General features: G+C 51.5%; 1 protein-coding gene across 6 annotated transcripts in view; it reads right to left on the bottom strand.

Annotated features, from left to right (window-relative positions):
- The window catches only part of CUX1 (cut like homeobox 1), a 365770-nt gene that overhangs the window by 269522 nt on the left and 75477 nt on the right, over positions 1-20771 (bottom strand). For all 6 annotated transcript variants that reach the window (XM_042970907.1, XM_042970910.1, XM_042970909.1 and 3 more), the window contains one exon: positions 17328-17438. In XM_042970907.1, coding sequence (XP_042826841.1) covers positions 17328-17438 — 111 coding nt within the window. The remainder of the gene's footprint in view (positions 1-17327; positions 17439-20771) is intronic.

Here is a 20771-nt window from a genome sequence, read left to right as displayed (position 1 = left end):
GGGCCAACTGAGGCGGGCCTCAGTCATCCGTGCCCCTGGTTCCGCACGTCCAAACTGCCCCCGCAGGTGGCGTCCGGATCCCCTCCCCCTCCCGGGCCAGGGCGATGCCGTTCTCGCCTCGACTCCTCCAGGACACGGCAAACCCAACTGCACTTTGGCCAGAAGCGACTTGAAACAAACCCGAAAGTTTACTTTGGAAAGGAGTTAATAATAAAAGTTGGAAGGCGTCTTTGGGACGATAAACACCTCCTTTCTCCTTTCTTCCAGCTTCTGGCACAGCACCTTCCCCTGGTGGAAATGCTTTCTGGGACACAACCGCAAGGCTCACGCCGATGGGGCCACCAAGTCCAAGGGCAGGGGGTGGACGGAGAGGGGGAAGAAAACTCCACAGGAAGCCAGAGAATGTGTTTCTCATCTACTGAAAGCAGTAACACCACTTCTTTAATCTGCTCTCGTCGTTCTTGTAAGAGTCACGAGAGGCTCCCCTCTGAGAGCTGCGTTTTTAAAAGTTGGACACTCACGAAACCCTTGCACTTCACCAGGCGGCCTGAGGCATGCCCCCTCAAGTTTCCAGAAGTGCAGAAATACAAGGAACAGAAGTTACTCCGTTAAGTGTAGAAGGCTGTCAGAGCAGGCACGACGGGAATAAACATCTCTGAGAATGAAGTGATGTTATTAATGAAGAGAAGGCACTTTAAAAGATGTCTAAATAGCCAGGGCTCTAAAATAAGCAGAAACAAAGAAAACGGCCATTTCTTTTCATCCTTAGGTAGGGGGAAGTCAAAGGTTTTCGAGCTTGTACAGCACAACTGGACTTTCGGATCGTAGCGTGAACCCTGTTAAATTCTGCATTTTTAAACACAACACCCTCCTTTGAACAATGACCTATAAGCCATCTCACAAAGGACTGAGGGCTACAGACTTCCTGATAAACATATTAAGGCTCCCCTGGGGGGGGGTGCAGGGGGGAGCCAATCCCTCCTCTGATTGGCCGCAGTCATTTCAATGGGCTGAGACATATTTTATATTGAAAACTTTATTGACCAGCTAATGAGAGTCAGGGAAAGAGAAGGTTAGATATCGCAAATAAAGCAAACTTCTTCAGAAAACCATGAATGGCCTTTCCGGCTTTTTCACTACAACAGAAGTCACTTTTTAAAATTTTGTAATAAAAAACCAGAAATAATTCTTCTTCTCGTCATTTCGAAGTAAAGCTCTGAACGTTTTCCTAACTTAGAGCTTAGAAGACACAATGATTATTTTTAAATGTCTGGTTAAAAATTAGAAAGTCTCAAAGGTAAGCCACAAGTATGTGAAACTCACCCTGAGCATTTCTATTTCTGGTCAAGCACCAAATAGGGTTCTAAATGAATGAATATATTCATCTTCACTTATAACAAAAACGGCCAAATGCATTTACGAAATTAAAAAATTACTAAAAGAGAAATTCTTATTTTCTGTGTCTCATGAAACCTAGAGAAAATTATATAGAAATTAGTCTGATCTAAAGATCAGGCTCATTTTCTCCTGCCGGTTTTAATCCAAAGAAGAAAGAAAGGAAATAAAAGTCTATTAAGAAATCCACGACAGCTGATAATGTGGGAAGACAGACTTGATATTGTTTGCTTAAGAGAAAGGTAAATAGCTCCAAATTCTTTTTTAAAAAAACCTAAATCATTATTTTTTTTTTTTAAGGAAAATGTCCACTTAAAATATAAATACTAACAAAGGCTCTGTATTTTTTTTTCAAGATCTTCAGAATCCCTGGAATAATGCCTCTGCCAACTAAAACACCTACTATGAATTTAGTAATGGGTTATGCAAACATAAATTACGAGGCCAGACATTTTAAAAGGAAAAAAAAGGTGATTTATTGACGTGCTGGAGACACGGCAGGATAGAAGCACTATTTCAATTTTCCATATATTCCTCAACACTGCAGATGTATTAATGCGAAAAGAATTTCAAATAAAAATGACTCTCAGCTCTTCTGGTTCTAACATATCAGTTCAGTCACTTGAAAAGGGTTACCAAGGAACTCACTTCTCGCACTTAAAATCAAGGAACTGAATACAGTGAATCTAATTTGAAGTACAAATAGATTCGAAAGAAAAAGAAAAAAAAATAGGTAACTGTTTCCCTTGCCTTAAAGGAGCAAAGAGAATTAAACCATAAGTTCTGTTCTCCACGGTATTAGCCCAACCTGTCCAGATCAAATTTTTTACTATTAACTTCACTCCTATTCACAGATCATTGGCGGGGGGTGGGGGGAGGGGGGGGTGGAGAGTCATATCACTGTGGGAACCAGCATTTTTTCTTTGCTGTGGCAAATTAATCATTTCAATATATATGAAATGCTTTTCCTGGCTTGTTTATATATAAACAAAATAAATAAAAATTTCCTCGTCGTCACTGACTTTTAATTAAAGGAAACAGAAGCTATCACCCTTTCCCGAATAGGTCATGGGAACTGCATTGGCTGATGAAAATCCCTGAACACACATCAACAGAAAAGGGATCTTCATTTTTCTTCACCGTGCCAACGGTTGACAGCTTCACAAATGGTCATTTTCGAAAGCACACGTAACTGGCTGAACAAGCCTGTCTCAAAAACAGGCTGGAAAACGCTCTACTAATAAAGGGCGCACATTTTAAAATGCAAACATGAGAAGAACATCTCTGTATCTTGGCCTCGTGCGTTCCTCCCCAGAGGAGGCTGACCCGGGCTCGTACGTGCACACTCACACACGCACACACGCACGCACGCACACACACAGGCTATGGGCTCCCGGCACTTTGATTATGTGAACACACCTGGCCCCAGGGAAGCAGGCTGAGACCAGCCCCATATTTCAGACAAACCAAACAGCCAATAGACAGTAATGGCTTTAAGCTACTGATGGCCTGGGCCAAAAATGAAGAACCACTTAATCTTCTGAACGAAACTGTCAATGTTGGGAGGCATGCAGCCGACCTTTCCCCCTGATCTTAATCACAGCCACCTATGATAACAGAGCAGGGTTTATTTTTGTGCCTGGCTGCAGACTACAATGATCAATCCTTCAGTTGGGACTATGCCGTATCCACACCATGAACGAGGGCAAGTTAAGAGGGTACCATTTTCACGGATCCCTGCAGTCACGCACTGAATGAAATTCACCTAAGATCTAAATGAAGTGATTCCATCACAACCCTCAACACTTTATAGAGTCTCTCCAAACGAATCTACAAATTCAGTGGGATCCCAGTACAAATGTCGATGGAATTTTTAGAATGGAAGTGAATAAATGATTCTGGAAAGTCATGCAGGAGTACAATCTAGATCATTCTGAAGAGCAGTGAGGACACTGCTCTACAGGATGCCCAGCCTTAGCAATGAGACTGGGGAAAGGTGGACCCCACGGTAAATGGTTCTGGGATGAGGGGCTCTCAACGGACAGGAGCAAATCAGAGCATCACACAAACACATTAAAGGCCTAACGTTAAAAGCAACACCAAAAAACTATTGAAAGAAAACACAGGAGGGGCGCCTGGCTGGCTCGGTCAGAAGAGCATGCGACTCTTGATCTTGGGGTTGTGAGTTCGAGCCTCATGCTGGGTATAGAGATTACTTAAGTTTAAAAAAAAAAAAAAAAAACTTAAAAAGAAAGAAAAGAAAACACAGGAGACTGTCTTTATGACATCAGCATAGGGAAGACTTCTGAAATAAGATACAGAAAGAATGTAAACTTCACATCTAAAACTGGAAAACATTCGTCTGCACTAAAATTAAAATCTTCCAGCGACAAATGACACTAGAAACATAGAGGAAAGACCGGCCACGGCCGGGGAGGAAATACCAGCAAAGCACACACAGCAGAAGGTCCCGATTGAGAGTATTAAAACTGCCCACAAATCGGCGAGAAAATAGTCAAGGGCCAAGGAGATAAAATGAGCAAAGGATATGAGCAGTTAAAACACAAAAGACGACTCCGTGCAGGCGAGTCATTCATTGTCCAAGAGAGTGCTCACCCACATCGGAAATGAGGAAATAACAGCCAAAATCGGTGAGGACCTGGCCGGAAGCTCGCCGGTGGGGGTAACGGCATGCGCCACTGAGAGCGACTCTATGGCCCACGGAGCTTTTCAAGCTGCGACCAGCGGCCGCACCTCTGGATGTCCCCACCCCACAGAACTCCCCAGCACGAGCACCATGGCCAGTCAGTCCACGGCATCGTAAGGAAAGAGTGTCAGCCGTGACCAGAAACCCACGTGCTGCCTCAGTGGCAACGGCTGCCATCTCTGTGGTTCCCACACAGGGCGGAACACCGTGGCACAGCTCGAACGAATACACGAGGTGCATACAGGCAGCACACAGGACTAACTCTCTGACACGTGAAAAAGGCCAGGGGTCAAAGGACATATACGTATATAGCAAGATACGGTCTGCACAGCATGGTTTGTATGAATAGTGAAATCTGTGTACGCACACAATATCCACTGCTTACGAGGGCATAAACGTTGCCATGAATGCAAAAAGCGTACGGAAAGGAAACATCGGTTTTAGGATGGGGTTTACAGCTAAGGAAGAAGGTAGGAGAAGGAACAGAGGTAGGATCTGAGCTGTGTGTTTAGGGTGTTATTCCTGTTTGAAAAAACGGGCATCAGAAGCAAATGGGCAAAATGTCAACATGGACCCGATCTTCAGGAAGGGCAAGAAAGTGTTGTTCTCCCCACTTGTCGGGATGCTAGGAATATTTCATAGAAAAAAAATAATCAAACCCAGGTACACAGCTTGGTGTACAAAAGGACTAAGTCACTGCAGGTAATATCCTGCGTGAGGCCCGTGAGTGGGGCCTGGGGGGGGGGGGGGAGGCAGGAGGGCACAGACCTTCCGGGTCTTTCTGCCTCAGTGGCTACTCCCTCAGAAGAGTTCTTAAAAAGAAACACGGGACAGGGTCTGTTTGACGCAAAATGTTTTTAGGGGTGAAATGTGTCCCGTACCTTCCGAATGCGGTCCTTGTGGCACAGCGTTGCGGGTGGCGAGGAACGTGTCAGGGGCTGAGGTCGGGAAGAGCCGGACCGTGGCCGGACGTCAGGATACCTGACCCAGAGGCTCTTAGCGGCGGCCTCCTCGAAGCACCCCAAGTGCAGACTCAGCGGATGGATGAATAAGTATGAGGTCAAATCAGGGGGACCCAGCCGGCCTTCTGAAGCTAGAACGGTGACCTTTCAAATGTGAAGGAGGGAACCCCGGGGGGGGGGGGGTCCCGCAGCTGGAAGCTGCATCGGGCTGCAGTGATCCAGGCTCGTTCACCCGCTAAGTGCACTGGGAAGCGTAGCTGCTGGGGAGACTGGGGCAGGGGAGGGAGGCTCTGCGTGCCGGGACTGTAGCCGCCAGAGCTCGTAAGTGCTCCCCAAGGACCTGCTCTGGCACAGCCCTGCGGCCAGTTGGCCTGGACTGGAAATCTCCAGCCAGCTTCTCCACTTATTAGCTGTGGTCCTTCCCCCTGCCCCTCCTCCTCTCTGAGCCTCAGTTTCCCGCTCTTCGCAACGGGGATAAATGACGTACTTATTTCACCGGCATCCGGTGTTAAATGAGCCGATACATCTAAAGCGTCCAGAACGCTGCTCGGCACGTGGTGAAGGGCTCAGTAAGCGGCAGCTGCTGTTACTGGCTGTTACACACTGCTGTGTCCCTGCAGCGACCGGAGCCCTCAAAACAGAGCCGCCCGGGGACACCCACTGCACACCCAGTGGGATCGCCATGACTCTCAGCTGCACGCAAAATGAACTCTGAACAGAAAACCCCAAGAGGGTAAAGTAGGCGAGGCCTGCTAAGAAAGGGCCGCACCTAAGTCTGGAGCCACGGGGAGGGTGTGCAGGAGCGAGCTGGGGGCACTTCCCAGAGGCGCGGTGCTCGGCCACACAGCATCACGCCGTTGCTCCTTTCTCAGATCCAACAACAGAAGAGACCTCGCTTGCTTGGATCAGAAACGCAGGCCCCGGCGGAGCCAGAATCAGGATCCAAGTGTCCAGATTCCCGAAAAACACACTCTTTAACTCTATCGACCGTATCATAGGGTCTTCCGGAAAAAATAGCGGGCTACAGACAAAATTACCGTGCTCCGCACGGCGGGCTCGTAATGCTCCTTGTAAACTTACTGTTTTTACGCAACTCAGGTTTGCCAGTTAAAACCCAGAGCGGGCACATTACTGCATCATCAACGTTCAGGGATTAGTTGCACCCACCCCAGCCCGCAGGCCCCTGCCCCCCGCCAATGAAAGAACTCGAGACAACAAATCTCAGGGTCGGTGGGATGGCAGGTGTCTTTCCTTGACTGACGTAATTTCAAGGCACAAGGGGAAACTTTGCTGTGCTCTGGTTTACGATAAATCCCAGCATGCCAGCTACTGACTCCTCCCTGGGCACACTCCCACAGAACACACACACACACACACGCACACGCACACGCGCTGTAGGAGGGCGTCACTTCGGAGTAATACTCAAAGTCGGTACTGTTTTCTACGAATAGAAGAGGCGCCGCTCACAGTTAAGTGGCGAAAAGTCAGCTTCTAGAAGCTAAAAGGAGGCAGAGCAGCACAGTGGTTACAGCCTCATTCTCGGGAGCCTGCTGCCTGGTAGGCAGGTGGCTGACGCGCGCTTAAGTGGCACTGACGGCACCCGCGTCCTGGGGTGACAGCGAGGGGTCGTGAAGCTGGCACAATGCCGAGCTCTTCGGAAACAACGAAGGGCCAGTAAACGAGAGTTCGCCACAATTCCGACCAAAACACATGGCCTTCACGTTCAGCCGCCTTACAACCTGCACACGACCAGGGTGCCTATTGAGAAGACCGTCCCGAGAATGACCTCCTCCATTCAACATGCGTTTGGGCTGAGGTTACCGTTACAGACTGGCAAGACGCGTTCCGCGCCACTCGGGAAGAAGGGCTTCCACAGAGCAAGTCCAGGGGCAAGTACTTGCCCCACGAACAGCCAAGCTCAGCCAAAGGGAGAGAAAACGACCATCTCTATACAGAAACTGCTTTTCTTTCACTCGATCGACTCAAGTGCGCACGGGAAACTGGGTCTGTAGTTTTACAGACTGATAGGTCTACCCTGAGCTTTTAAGAGTACTTTGAAAATTTTATTGTTCATTTATAGCTTTAAAATATGCGTGTGGGGGCGCCTGGCTGGCTCAGTGGGAAGAGTGTGTGACTCTTGAGCTCAGGGATGTGAGTTCAAGCCCCAAGCTGGGTGTAGAGATTATTAAAAAAAACAAAAACAAAAACAAAAACAAACAAACTTAAAAATAAAACACATTAGTGACCACAATTTCTCCTTTCAGAAGATTAGATTTTAATAACGCACATACAACATGCCATTTATGGAGCCTCTGCTATTTGCCAAGGTTATTCTGGATTATTCTACAACACGTTGTCTGACTCATAAGAACTCCGGGAGAGTTGTCATCACTCCCCGTGTTTGGACGAGAAGACGGGGGCCCAGAGAGGTTATACAACTCAGCATGGTCCCGACTAAACTTCCATACCGCGTGAATCCAATTACAGTCTTTTCCTTTTGACACTTATTTGTCTGTTACACTTAAAATAGTCCTTTAAAGACTGCCAGACACACAAGGAGACGACACGCGGGCTCAGGAAGGAAAGGGAACGCCAGCCCCATCCACGTTTCGGGGAGTGACCCGGACAGACGGCCCCACGGGGTTCACAGCTTGAAGGAAGCGTGGCCTGGGGTGGGGCGGGGCGGCGGGTGGTGCATTCTCCGACGCCACCCTGCCGCCCCTTGGTCCGGGCTCCTGGGTCACCAACACATCAAACTCAGAGATTAATTCTTCACTGATTACCTAAGAAGTCACTTTTCTGGGCCAAAGGCGACTGAACAAAATAAGGTAACCCTCATACTCAGAGGTCCATTGACCGAACTTTCTAATGTCCAAAGTGAACAGCATCCTGGTTTCAGAAATTAGAGGGACCGAATCTGTGGTTGGAAAGTAAGTGAGTATCAGGAATAAACAAAGATGACCAGGCTTTGACCTAAAAGGAACTTGAGAGACACCCCCCCCCCCCACCACCACCACTAACAACTTGCCCAAGTTCATCCTCTGTGGGGAGATACAAAGGGCCATTGTCCATCTTTGATCCAAAAAGCTGCCTGAACTCTCTGAAGAACCCTCACCCCATCCATACTCACCTGCTACCTTAGTGTCCTGTTTCAGTTCTGACCACCACCTTTAGGTACCCTGCGTGCCAGGTGCTTGCTGCGTTTACTTGGCCACTGTCTGCCTGCCCCCTAGGAGAGCTGGAACCTTCTCTCAGTGCCTGCTGTCTCCCTGAACCTCAGATTGCCCCTGGCTCCTGGCAAGGGCTCAGAACTACTTGTAGAAGGGAGCGAGGGAGAAAAGAACACAGCACAGAAATGTTTACTGAGCACCTACTATATGCTCTGTTTACCTGAATTCATTTCACCTACCTAGTAACCGGGACCTGATTAGTTCCATATATATATATGGGTCCGAATCTCAGAATGCTCAGTGACCTTGGTCAAGATCACCTGACCTGAATATCTGCTCCACTCCTGGTGTGGGGCTGGACATTTACCTTCAAGGAATCTCACACACTTCTCACATGACCCCTTGAAGGATGCATGCTATATTTCTGCAGAAGAAGAAGCTGAAGTTTCTGTCCCGACGCTACTGAGATCAACATGCAAATGAGCAATGGAGCTAGCTAGCACTGGATTCTCTCTCAAACGGTCTGTGCTCAAGCTAACTCCTCTGCTCCGGGCCTCCCCAGTGGCTTGGGGTCTGCTGCAGGATCTGGCAGGGACACAGGGAGGAAATAGAGCCACCAGCCATTTACTGACCGGGGCTGCGTTACTCCATCTAGCTCGAGGGCAGGTTTTCTCTCTGAGGGACCCCAAAGAAACGAGGAAATAACCTCTTGGGTTGATACACTGGCTTAAAGAGTTTAATTGGTAACAGTTAAAAATCTCACTTTTAATCTTTAAACTTTTCCTAGTTAAAGTCTTATGATACCTTAACGGTGGGTGATTCTAGAATGATTAAACGTCCAAGTTTATTATTTGAGCTTTATCATTTTGCCAGATACTGGAGTGGCCCTTTAGGAACCAAGTCGTTACCGTCGAAAGGAAAAATTCACCCGATACTTCGGGGGGGGGGGGGGGGGAGGGTTTCTATGGAGTATCAGAGAGAACAAATGAATAATTTCCTACCCCCACAAAGAGCGGCATTAACAAAACAAAGTTAAATTGAGAGAAAAGTTTACCCTTTTAACGTGTGCAGTTCAGTCGTGTCTGACATTGTCCCAAAGTTGTGCCACTGCTACCACTAGCCAATGCCCGAACATTTCCACCATCCCAGAAAGAAACCTTGTGTTATTAGTCACACACACACCCTCCCCCCCCCCCCCCCCGGGCCACTTCTCCACTTTCTGCCTCTTTGGCTTTGCCTCTTCTTGACATTTTATAGACACGGGATCAGGAGGCATTTCGTGTCTGGCTTCTTTTACTCTGTGTAATGTTTTCCAAGTTCATCCCTCTTGGAGCAGATGTCACTGCTTCATCCCTGTTGACAGCTGAATAACGTTCCTTTGTATGGACAGGCCACACTTTGTTTATCAACTCATCCCTCGGGGGACATTGGGGTTGCTGCTACTTTTTGGCTCTTTTGAATTATGCTGCTGTGAGCATTCGTGTGCAAGTTTTTGGGTGGACCTGTTCTCCATTCTTTTGAATATATACACACACCTAGAGGTAGAAAGGGTGGGTCGCAGGGTGACGCTATGTTTAACATTTTGAAGAACTGCCAAGGAAAGGCGTTTCTTGAATTCCTTTTTTAAAAAGTTCTATACACAAAAAAATAATAATAAAACTGAAGCATCAAATAAAATTTTACTAGCTGCCTGTCTGAGAAATGAATCTTGCAGGGTAATTTGCATTTTTAAGAATTCTCTTTTGTAAAGGAAAGATTTCCGAAGCAAATGCTATAAATATGGTAAGGCTTTTTCGTGCTATGGTCGTCATCAAGTGCTCATTGTATCCAAAGTGCATGGCTCAAAACAAAGGCCTTGCCCATCAGAAGTGGGGCGGGAGGCGGGGCCTGGGTGGCTCAGTCAATTAAGCTTCCGACTTCGGCTCAGGTCATGATCTCATGGCTGGGGAGGTTTGAGCCCAGCGTCGGGCTCTGTGCTGACAGCTCAGAGCCTGGAGCCTGCTTCCGATTCTGTGTCTCCCTCTCTCTCTGCCCCTTCCCTGCTTGCGCTCTGTCTCCCCCTCTCTCTGCACCCCCGCCCCGCCCCCCGCACTCTGTCTCTGTCTCTCTCTCCAAAAAAATAAATAAATAAATAAATACTAAAAAAAAAAAAAGTGAGAGAGGGGCGCCTAGGTGGCTTAGTCAGTTAAGTGTCCAACTCTTGATCTCAACTCAGGTCTGCAATTCACAGTCGTGAGTTCAAGCCCCACATTGGGTTCTGTGCCAGGCATGAAGCCTACTTAAGAAAAAAAAAAAAAAGAAGCAGGAGAGAGTCATTCTACCAGAGCTGCTGCAGGTTCCTGGACCCCCAACATGAGAAGTGTGTCGGCGGCGGGGGTTGTCCAGCTGGTGCCCAGCCTGCCTCCCTGGCCTGCTAGGCTTGTAAGCCTCCTCCCCCATCACTGAGGGGCATATCTGGTCCGCCCAGCTCTGTGAAAACCAGTCTGTCAATCGGCACTGTGGGTCTTCAATAAACCCACCGCTCCCACGTCCGACGAGACGAGGAAACGTATGCCAGTGTTTCAGGCGTTTTGCGTGCATCGGTTGTAGATTCTTACGAGGACAGAAGCACGAAACAAAAGCTGAGTGGTCACTGAAGAGCCGCACGGCCTCCGGACTCCGTCCGTTTGTAGAAGACGAAGAGTGGAGAATTCGCTCGCTACTCAACACAAACGTTCCCAGTAGCTGCTAATAACGTCTCCGCACCGCTTTAGAGTTTAAGAGGCACAGGGGGTCACGTGTGAGCCCCCCACCCCCACCCCGACTCCACGATGCAGTAAGTGATGCCGGAAGCGCCCAGCACCCCTCCAGCACCACGCAGGGCACGGACGCCCCCGCTGCTCACCGAGACCCGGCCACGCGGGCTCCAGGCGGCCCGTGCAGGACGTGTCCATTTGAGTTGCAACTTTATTTTTAAGTGACTCTCTTTTTCCAGGCTGAGTCACTCCCTGCAGTGTCTATATAAAGGCTGTAGAGGCAGTGACTAAATGCATTTGGGCCTGGGCCACGACTATATATTACTCCCCCCATCCCCCGGCCTGCTGGCTCCTCCTCTCACGGGGAGCACGGAAGGACTCACAGAGTTGGCAGTGTCGTCCTCACCTCGGCAACAGGGGACTGGGTGACCTGCGTGTGAGGGACACGACGCTGGGGCACACGCTTTCTCATTTCATCCCGAGGGTGCGTCCTGATCAACAACTAGATGGCTGTGGCTTTCCTGAAGAAGGTTTCCCCTCCTGGGCCCCCCTGGGTCCCCCCTGCCGGAGGTGGGAAGGGATCCACAGCCCTAGTTACGGTTGTACGGAGGGACAGCACGAGTTTCCTTTCCAGGTGGTACCCCAAGATGACTCCTGACTTTTGGTAACAGTTTCCCAAGACTGAAAAATTCAGAGCAGCGAACCAAGAAGGGGCGAACCGAGATTCTGCCACTCAGGAAATGAATGCCAGCGAGCAGGCGGTCAGGTCAGCCTTGAAGAGAATGTTCCCTGTCAGGGAGCCGGGTGTGCGGCTGGCATCGGGCCCAGGGCCACCTTCCAGCGTGGATGGCGAGTGAGGGAGGGGCGGTCAGTCCCGGTGTTGACCCCAGGCAGCTGTGCCCACGACAGTCAGGGCCGTGACAGGAGAAGACACGCCATGGCACTCGGGCAGGAGGGACGCGGAAAACTACGACCCCGACGATGACCGCCGTGGGCCGGGTTTCACGACGATTAACGCTCTCGAGGGCAAGACATGTCGAGGTACAAGTACGTCGGGACAAAAATGACCATCAAGAGTCCCTAAACGGCAGCCCCAGTTGACATGGCCCCTTTTATAGGAAACGTGAACCAACCTGGCCAAGTTGGGCAGACAAGTGCCTAAGACCGACTCCGGGGTAGCAGCTGGACACAGACAGGGCAGAAGTGAGTTCTGAGGGTGGTTCTGTGATGAATTTGCTGCGCCCCTGCTCCCTGCTTCCCCTCCCCGCCCCCCACGAAGGATGGTTCCTCCCTCACTGAAAACAGCAGGAACAGAACAAAACAAAGCCCATGCTCTTTGTGGAATCGAGTCTGACACTGAGGACCTTTCTTCTGAGAGTCGAGCGTTCCATCCAAATAGCATGGCGGTGAGCTGGGCCTGCTGTCCCCCTGCAGGCGCCCTGGGACCTCCCTGGAAGGGCCTGCGCCTCACTCAGCCTCAGAGCCCGGCAGTCAAGAGCACGGACTCAGTGGCCACACCGCCTGGGCTCACGTCACCGCCTGGCCAAGTAGTGGAAAACTTAACTGATGGGAGAACAAGAAAAAGGAATCCCTGAGTGGAATCGTGAAACCCTAGCGCTGTCCCAGACTTTCCAGAAATGACTCTGTTTCCAGGAGTGTGGAGCGGGCCCGGCCTCCCGGGGCCAGTTGTGGGCAGTGCCCACGTGCTTCCACGTCCCTGCTGACCCAGTCCGCAGTCGGCTTCACTGACGCGAATGCCATCCGAGGCCTCAAAGGTCATCCCGGCCTGTACCTGGGATCTCCGATCAGGGCAAGAGCAAAGCAGAAGGCGAGCACTTTGTGGCATACAATCTTCGAGAAAGCCACCACCGCCCTTCCTGGCACATACTGCCACCAGCCTAACCTCCCCCTTCACCACCCTCCTCCTGTCTCCCACCCCTACCCCCAGTGCCCTCCAGATGTGGCACACTGAGGCTGCAGATGTGCATCTCGGGGACTGTGTTCTAGGCCAGGGGCTTCCGGGTGAGCTCCAGCGGGTCCAGGAGAAACTATGCAAGCGCGTGCATTTCTCAGGGGAGGAAGGAGGTCCTTAACACCCACCGGTGTTTCAGAGACTGAGAACCAAGGCCCAACAGGGGCCCTGTTGACCCACAACAAGGGTTACTGAGGCACATGGGGCTGAGACCTTTACCACGGATAGAAGAGTGTTTCTGGGGGGGAAGTCTACATTCAGAAGATTCCAATTATAACATCTTAGCACTTAACATGCCAGATCAAGATGTTCAACTTGCTGGTAAGAAAGATAAGGAACTCTTTAAGAACAAGGATAGGGTTGTATCCTCAGGGCGGAACCATCTGGCACATGGAAGGTGTTCCAAAAATATTTGCAAAATGATTACCTGTCACCACAAACCAACTTCTGAAATACTACGAGCTGAAACTACCTGCATTTGTTGTGGGTTCTTTTTTTAATGTTTATTTATTTATTTAGAGAGACACAGAGAAAGAGAGAGAAAATGCTCACACGAGCAGGGGAGGGGCAGAGAGAGAGGGAGAGAGCATCCCAAGCAGGCTCCATGCTGTCAGCACAGAGCCCCACTCAGGGCTCAATCCCATGAACTGTGAGATCATGACCTGGGCTGAAATCAAGAGGCGGATGCTCAACAGACTGAGCCCCCCAGGAGCCCCCTTGTTGTGTCTTTTTTTTTTTTTTTTTTAAGTTCCCTGAGCTGGCTTTGAGAAGCAGATATCAACTACATCTAATGTGCTCCGTACTCTATGTCCCAAGCTCATACTGGTAACAAACACGCCCTGGACTCGAGGTTCCAGGCTTGTGTGGAGCCCTCCACACGCTCACACACACACACACAAATACACAACATATGCATGCATACACACACACACACACACACACACACACACACACACACAGCAACCCCTGTGAGCTGGGCCCTATCATCACACTTTTGACAGGTGACAACGCTGAGGCTCTGGGAGGTGAAGTAATTCACCAGTGCCACGAGGCAGTGAGCCACCGGAGGTGACACGGAAAGTGACAGGATATAGAAATATCCCCCCAGTCTTTTATGTTCACCTAATCAATTATTAATCCAATAGGGAAGGGATGTTTCATTCCAAAATTAAAATTAAAAACCATTTTTCTTCGAAAGGGGCTTTTTCTGTTTGTTTGTTTTGAATCAGAACAATGTCTACCACTTTTTTTTGGAGTAATTGCAACCATCTTCAAATTGACCACAATTTGGGGGTTAAAAAGATGTAAGCGGTAATATCAACTGACCGTGAAGGGATTAATCTAATGACACAAAATGGAAACTTAAAAGAAAAAATGCACCATCCACGAAAAACCTCCAGGGCTCTGGCCACCGCGGCACCTGCCACTCTGTGCTCCCGGGGCTCATCCCGTGTGGAAGGACCTGCCCGCTGGCTCTGAGGCCTCCCGCACAGCCCCCCTTTCCCTCTGGACTTGAGCTTCCCCAGCTACCCGTGGGCAGGGCCAGGTTGGAAAACAGAAACTCCCTGTTGGGAGACCAGCACGCTCGCCTCTGACTTTTCTCTGGTGCCCTCGTCCTGCACAGTAGATTCACTGAACATTCGACGGACGCTAGGAGCGCATTATCTTCTTCCCCAGAACACAGAGGGGGGACTCCCGCGTGCTCATCAGCAATCAGCACACCAGGTGCAAACCAGTCACAGCGCTGGCCACCCGCCCTGGAACGAGGGCCTCGTCCTCACTCGGCCAACTTTCTGAGGTGTGGAGATCCTGGTCTGTGTCCCCCTAAGGAAGACACCTCTCCGGCCAATGAGCCAATTTTTTTTTTTTTTTTTAACCCCTGAGAACAAGTTCTAAGCAACCTTCACTTTTATGTCCAATCTCTCAAAGAGTTTCCTCGACGGTTAAGTGTGAATTGATTCCCTCCGTTGCTGAACGATCCGTCCAGCAGTGTAGTCACAAGAGGGGACCGATGTTGGAAAACCGTGGGGGGCCCCTCTGCACTGTGACCCCAAACAGACAATCCGATATCCCCTGTGGACCCCAGGCCCCGCACTCACTAGAGTCCCGACACGTGCCACCAGACCCCCACACGCGTGTACCCTCCCCCTCCACGAACCCCGGAGGACTTGGCTATAGCTACGCCCCCACCCCCGTGCTGGCCTCACGTGGCTTCACTATTTACACGGGATTCTGGCCGGCTGGTGGCATCAGTGAACCTATCTCCCCTATCGGTTCTCGCCTCAGGGTTCCCACAGGGACCCCACACAGATGTCGTGGACGGTCCTGGGATAGAAAGAGCCGAGGGAAGGGGCGGGAGCCGCAGGGGGCGTCACCCTTCCCGGCTTCCTGAAAATTCCTGTTGCAGCGAGACTCTCCTCATTGCAGCAAGAGTAGCCTGAGTGAGCACTAGCCTGGACCAGCTGGCAGAGGCCAGGAGCGAGCAGCACAGAAACCTTCCGTCCCCTTCCAGGTGTTTCTGGGCCCCTCTTCTCCACGGAAGACAGGGTCTAAAACTGTGCTCTGGAAAGAAATGCTCCAAATGGCATTTATGAACCACACTGCTTCTCCCCCAAGCCTCTTCCAGTGACTGAGATTAGGAGATAAAGTGCTACGTGTTTCGGAGGGGGAGGGCTCTTCAAGCTGTGTGAGCTGGTCTCCCATTTCCATGTCAGGGGAGGGGCCGTACCCTCAGTGGCCGGAGGGGAACGCACCCCCTCGGCGGGCCCCCGCCCCCACAGCTGACGGGAGCCTGGGACTCGGAACATCCAGGAATCCGGGTCTCTGCTGCTCTTCATAGTACCGACCATGGGACAGATTATGTTTACTGAATTGTCTGCTGCCTCGGAAGGATGACCTTGACCTTCTGTTTTAGATTTTCCAAGGAAAATGGTCACCAAGGGAAGGGCAGTAAGAACACAGGGCAGAGGATGACGGCTCACTACGGGAACGGTACGAAGGGTGGCTCGAGGGACAGATGTGAAGGGCGCCGGCCAGGGGAAAACAGGAGTCAAGGACAAGGATGAGAGCTCGGGAAACCCCACAGTGAGACCCTCCAGGAAGGCCTGCTCTGAAGTGGCCTTAGAGAAGGAAAGTAATTAGAGGAAGGCCGTCCTGGATCCTGTCTTTACTCAACACAGAGCAGAGCGGATCCCCGATACCACATGGAAGGCGGTAACCAGGCCCGAATCTCTACAATGTGCACCTGTGCTTGGATAGGACGGGAAGATCCACGTTTAAGGGAGGGGGTGAGGGCAAGCAGTGCATCTAAAACTTAAAGCCCTTAGGTGGGTCTGCCCCTAAAGCCCCCTTTCTTCCCGCTGGGCTATCGTGTTTTCTCCTCAAATATTTATTCTGAAAACAGAGGGTTAATGATTTGTTTCCCAAAATGACTCACAATAGCACACCCCCTCAAGCAGCAAGCTAGACGGTACACTCGACACGGGTCTGCCCTTGAAAGTTCCAATCACGCATCATTTTTCAGGAATATTATCAAAGTCTGGGGCATGCCTCCCAGAAAGCAGCTTTCCTTCCAGACCTGATCCTTTGTCCTGCACGGAAGAGCGTGGGCAGTCCGCTCTCGCCTGACGGGAGGGTGCAGGAGGCTGGGGCGAGAGCCCGCGGCCCGAGAACCATCGTGGGCCAGCCTGGCAGAAGCTCCCGGAAAGCAATTCCCACGTCTGTCCAATGGTCTCTAAAACCCTCCTTGCTTTTCGTTTCTTACAAACCCTTGGACAGGGACCGGGGGAACCAGGGGCCTCGAAAACAGACTGGGAAAATGCCGCCTGAGGCCCTCTGAACACGGCCTTTCAAACGTGTACTTACAAGAAAAAAAGAGGAGCCCACGAGGAGCACATTTCCAGTGCCCTTTAAAGCGTATTTCAGGAAACAGAGGCGTTTAACAGGCCCTACCGGACTAAATGTCTGTTCGACAAGAAGGATCGGCACATCGCGTCCTCAGAAGTGTGCAGCCTCAGACAGGGAATCAGGGAAGGGGCCCTCTGAGGACCCCCTGCACCCCCTCCCGCTACGCCCTCGTGCTCGGGGCTCCCGCAAGGACTCGGGGTCACGTGCTAACAGGCGTGGGCACGGAGCGTGGGGGCCGGAGCCCCGAATGGGCCACGCAGCCGGCCACGTGCTCTCGCACACCCAAGTGGGTCAGCAGGCGCATCTGGAATGAGCTCGCGCTCCCCTGCGTTCCGACAACCGACCGACGCCCGAGGGCCCCCGGCCCGCCGCGAGGCACGCAGTCTGCTGGGGGCGAAATGCTTACAAACACAGCTTCTGAATATGTCCGAGGGCAGGGAGACCCCTCTCAAAGACACCTGGACGGTCCTGCGGCCTCACCTCTGGAGTGTTCTTCTTGAACTCTCGGCTCTGCTCGATAAGCCGCTTTCTGGACTGCTCGCTTTCATCTTGTCGGTTCGCCAGTACTGTTGCGGTGGCATCGAGTTCCCTCTGTCGAGAGAGACACAAAGGAAGACAAGGTTGTCACTGCTGCTTCGTACCAGAGGGGATCGTATCTGCATTTGACCAGAACCCGGGAGAGGCCCCCCGTGGCTCTGGGCGTTACCACCTCCTGGGCAGAGGAGGGGCTGGGGCCGCAGAGGGGAGTGGGCGCACTCGGGCAGTTGCCATCGCCCCGTGCGCACGTCCCGGAACACCACGCTCCCCCGGCTCGATGTGCCCTGGGTCCACACGCACCTCACAAATGACTGCTTCGGGGACAGAACACGCAGACACGTTTTTCTTTGCTAAAGCCAGCGTCAGCCCAATGCCCTGATGCCGTCTAACATACTTATTTTTATTTGGAGAGAGAGAAAGAGAGCGTGAGCTGGGGAGGGGCTAGGAGTGCGAATCCCAAGCAAGTTCCACACTGTCAGCACAGGGCCAGACGCGGGACTCGCACCCATGAACTGCGAGATCACAACCTGAGCCGAAATCAAGAGATGGACGCGTAACCCACTGAGCCACCCAGGCGCTCCTGGTTTCTGTTTTCGGCAAGCTTTCCCTCCTGCCGAGTCTCTGTGGTGCCCTGATGACTCTGCTTTACTCTGGGCTTCTCGCTGGGGCGTGCTATTCGTCTGTCTTCAACAGTGTGGGCCTGGGGGCTCGTGTGCTGATAACTGGGTCTGCTTTCATTTAACAGTACCTATTGTGGGTTTCAGAGAGGTGAGGTATCATGCCCATAACCTGTGACTAGTTTTCAGGAGGGACCTTTACGGGGCAAATTCCAAGAATAATGATTTGCAGGATGCAGTCAACTTTGGGAATGGGGCACCTGGTAACAACAGCTATTCTCAAGCTACCGTCCTTGCATTGAAACTCTGAGAGCCACCAGGGCCGGGTACCCTGTAAGAGGACCTGGGCTCACACGACAAAATAACGCTCAGAGCATCAGAGAACCGGTGCCCTGGCCTCGGAAATTCTGGGAGGAGCTGCCAACGGGATCCGTTTCAAACAAGCCTGCAGCAGATGGGCCCAGGGTGGTGTCCCGAGCCGACAGCAGGGGCACAAGGACACGCTGCCGTAGCCACCAAGAGGCCCATTTTCTTGCCCAGCGGCCTCAGTTACTAAAGACACACACTGGCGTCTTCTGCTTAGGATCCGATGTGGCTGTTGCGCATGGCTTCTCCGTGGTATGCCCCATCCCCTGGGGCCCAGCAGGGCAAGGACCCAATTGAGGACTGAAAAGCGAGGCAAATCAGACACAGAGATCCTTCCACAGACATCCGGGAAGCACGTGAGTCTCCCCCTCCCCCACCCCCGCCCCTATGAGGTTTCACCTGCTTCCCTTTGTGGCGGAAGTAACCCGAGGAGTTTGGTGGGGCCTCCTGAGGGGCACTTCACTTGTACAGTATGGGGCGGGCCACTGCCAGAGAGGACGACAGGGCGCTGGAGCCACATCCAGCGTGGTGTCGACTTGGAAATCATAAGACGGTTTTTACGGGGGGGGGGGTGGGGGGTGGGGAGGGGGAGACACTCCCCACCGCACTCTCTCTCCCCTGTCGTGTTTCTGGCATTACAGCAAATCTTGAGCAAACAAGTCCAAAAGAATAACATGGGCTAGAATTCAAGAACAGATGTCAAAGCTACTGCAGAAAAGAGGGAAACACTGCACATTTTGATAGACCACATTTGAAACACATCCCAGTCGAGTGAAGGCAGGGAAAAAAGAGCAACCGAAACGAATGTGGTGATGCGGGGATGGAGACGGAGAAGAGAGAGCAATCGCAGATAAGCAGAAGGCTTTTCAAAAATATAAACAATCTGGTAAGGAGGAGGACTTAGACGGCTATATTTAAGCAGCAGGAGCAGAAGTTATAAAAGGAGGCTTCAAGAAGTGGGGAGAAACGCCAATATTGAAACATGACAGAAAAAGTAGAGTTGATGTTTTGTTCTAATCGCCCGCAGATGCAGCAAACTTGGGCACTGACTGCTTCCAACGAGGACCTAAATTCCAGGGCGGGGGGGGGGGGCTGTCACCCAATCGGCCATAACGGCTGGACGGTGGGGGCCACGGAGGGGACTGCGGTCCCAGCCCTGACCCCCACCTTCCCACCTAGAGGGACGAGCGTGGGGACAGTGGGGCAATGCTGCGGAAGACGTGACAGAGCGCACGGTCCCCTCGGGTCCCCGCATGCCCCACACGCTGAAGTCCGACCCAGCCCACGAGATCCATGGGCACATCCATCAGAAAACCCCACCAAGGAGGGCTGAGTCTGAGACAGGACCCTTGATACAAGGCAGCGAACCCACCTTTGTCACGGGGCCATAGGGCCAGTGAGCCTGGGGTGACGTACTGCTGGCAGTCGGGGACCCCCCTGGGGGCCGCCACACTCCCTTCCCCACGCGTGCAGACATACGCAGGTCCACATGAGAAACGAACGCGGGTCTCCAGATTTAATACCGTGCCTCGGCCCGCCAGCACAGAAACCGACCAGCACCGCCGAGGAGGACAGGCTGGGCTTGCCTGGCCCCGGGGTCTGGTTGGTCAGACTTAGGGCTCGCGATCTTTGACCAGGCCCCTTACAAAACCACCACGAGGCCTTCAGAAGGACACGGAGGCTTTGTACGCTTGTTGGGACGATGCAGAGAAGAGACGGCTATTAAACATAAGCCAAATACTGTTTTATTATCTACCCGGCCCGCCTATGCTCAAAGTGTCAAATACAATGACACATTAACAAGGGAATTTAATGTGTTGACGGGAGGTGGCGGTGGGGGCCTAAAAGACAGAACCCTCAGTCCCGGAGTCACTGGTCACGTGTAAAAAAGAGCATGGAGGGTCCCCACACCTGAAAGGCACTCAAAACTCGCCAAGAGAAAACAAAAACCAAAAACCCACACCTGGGAATCAACCAGTGTCCAACGAGAGCATGTTGGCATATCCACTCAAGGATCATTCTGCAATGGTAAGAAAAAGTCCTACGTGTGCTAGGAGACGGGCTGATCTTCGAGATATATTTAAGCAAAAAGAGCAAAGTGCAAGAACAATGCCAGGATTGTTTAAAAGAGTATCTATACATATGCTTGCATAAGCTTTGATTGTCTCCAGAATGATACAAAAGACACTTGTAACTGCTTGGCTCTGAGAAGGCGCTGGGGGGGGGGGGGGGGGGGAGGGGGAGGGGGGAGGCGGAACCTTCCCTTCAGTGTCCAGCCGACCCTCGAAGAACATGGGTTTGAACTGCATGGACCGCTTAGACGCGGGGGTTTTTTATAGCACAGTACCGTAAATGTATTTTCTCTTCCTTATGATTTTCTTCGGAATGTTTTCTTTTCCCTTTA

This window comes from Panthera tigris, chromosome E3, assembly GCF_018350195.1.
Source record: "Panthera tigris isolate Pti1 chromosome E3, P.tigris_Pti1_mat1.1, whole genome shotgun sequence".
In the NCBI taxonomy this organism is placed as follows: domain Eukaryota; kingdom Metazoa; phylum Chordata; class Mammalia; order Carnivora; family Felidae; genus Panthera; species Panthera tigris.
This window is presented reverse-complemented; position numbering and strand designations above follow the sequence as displayed.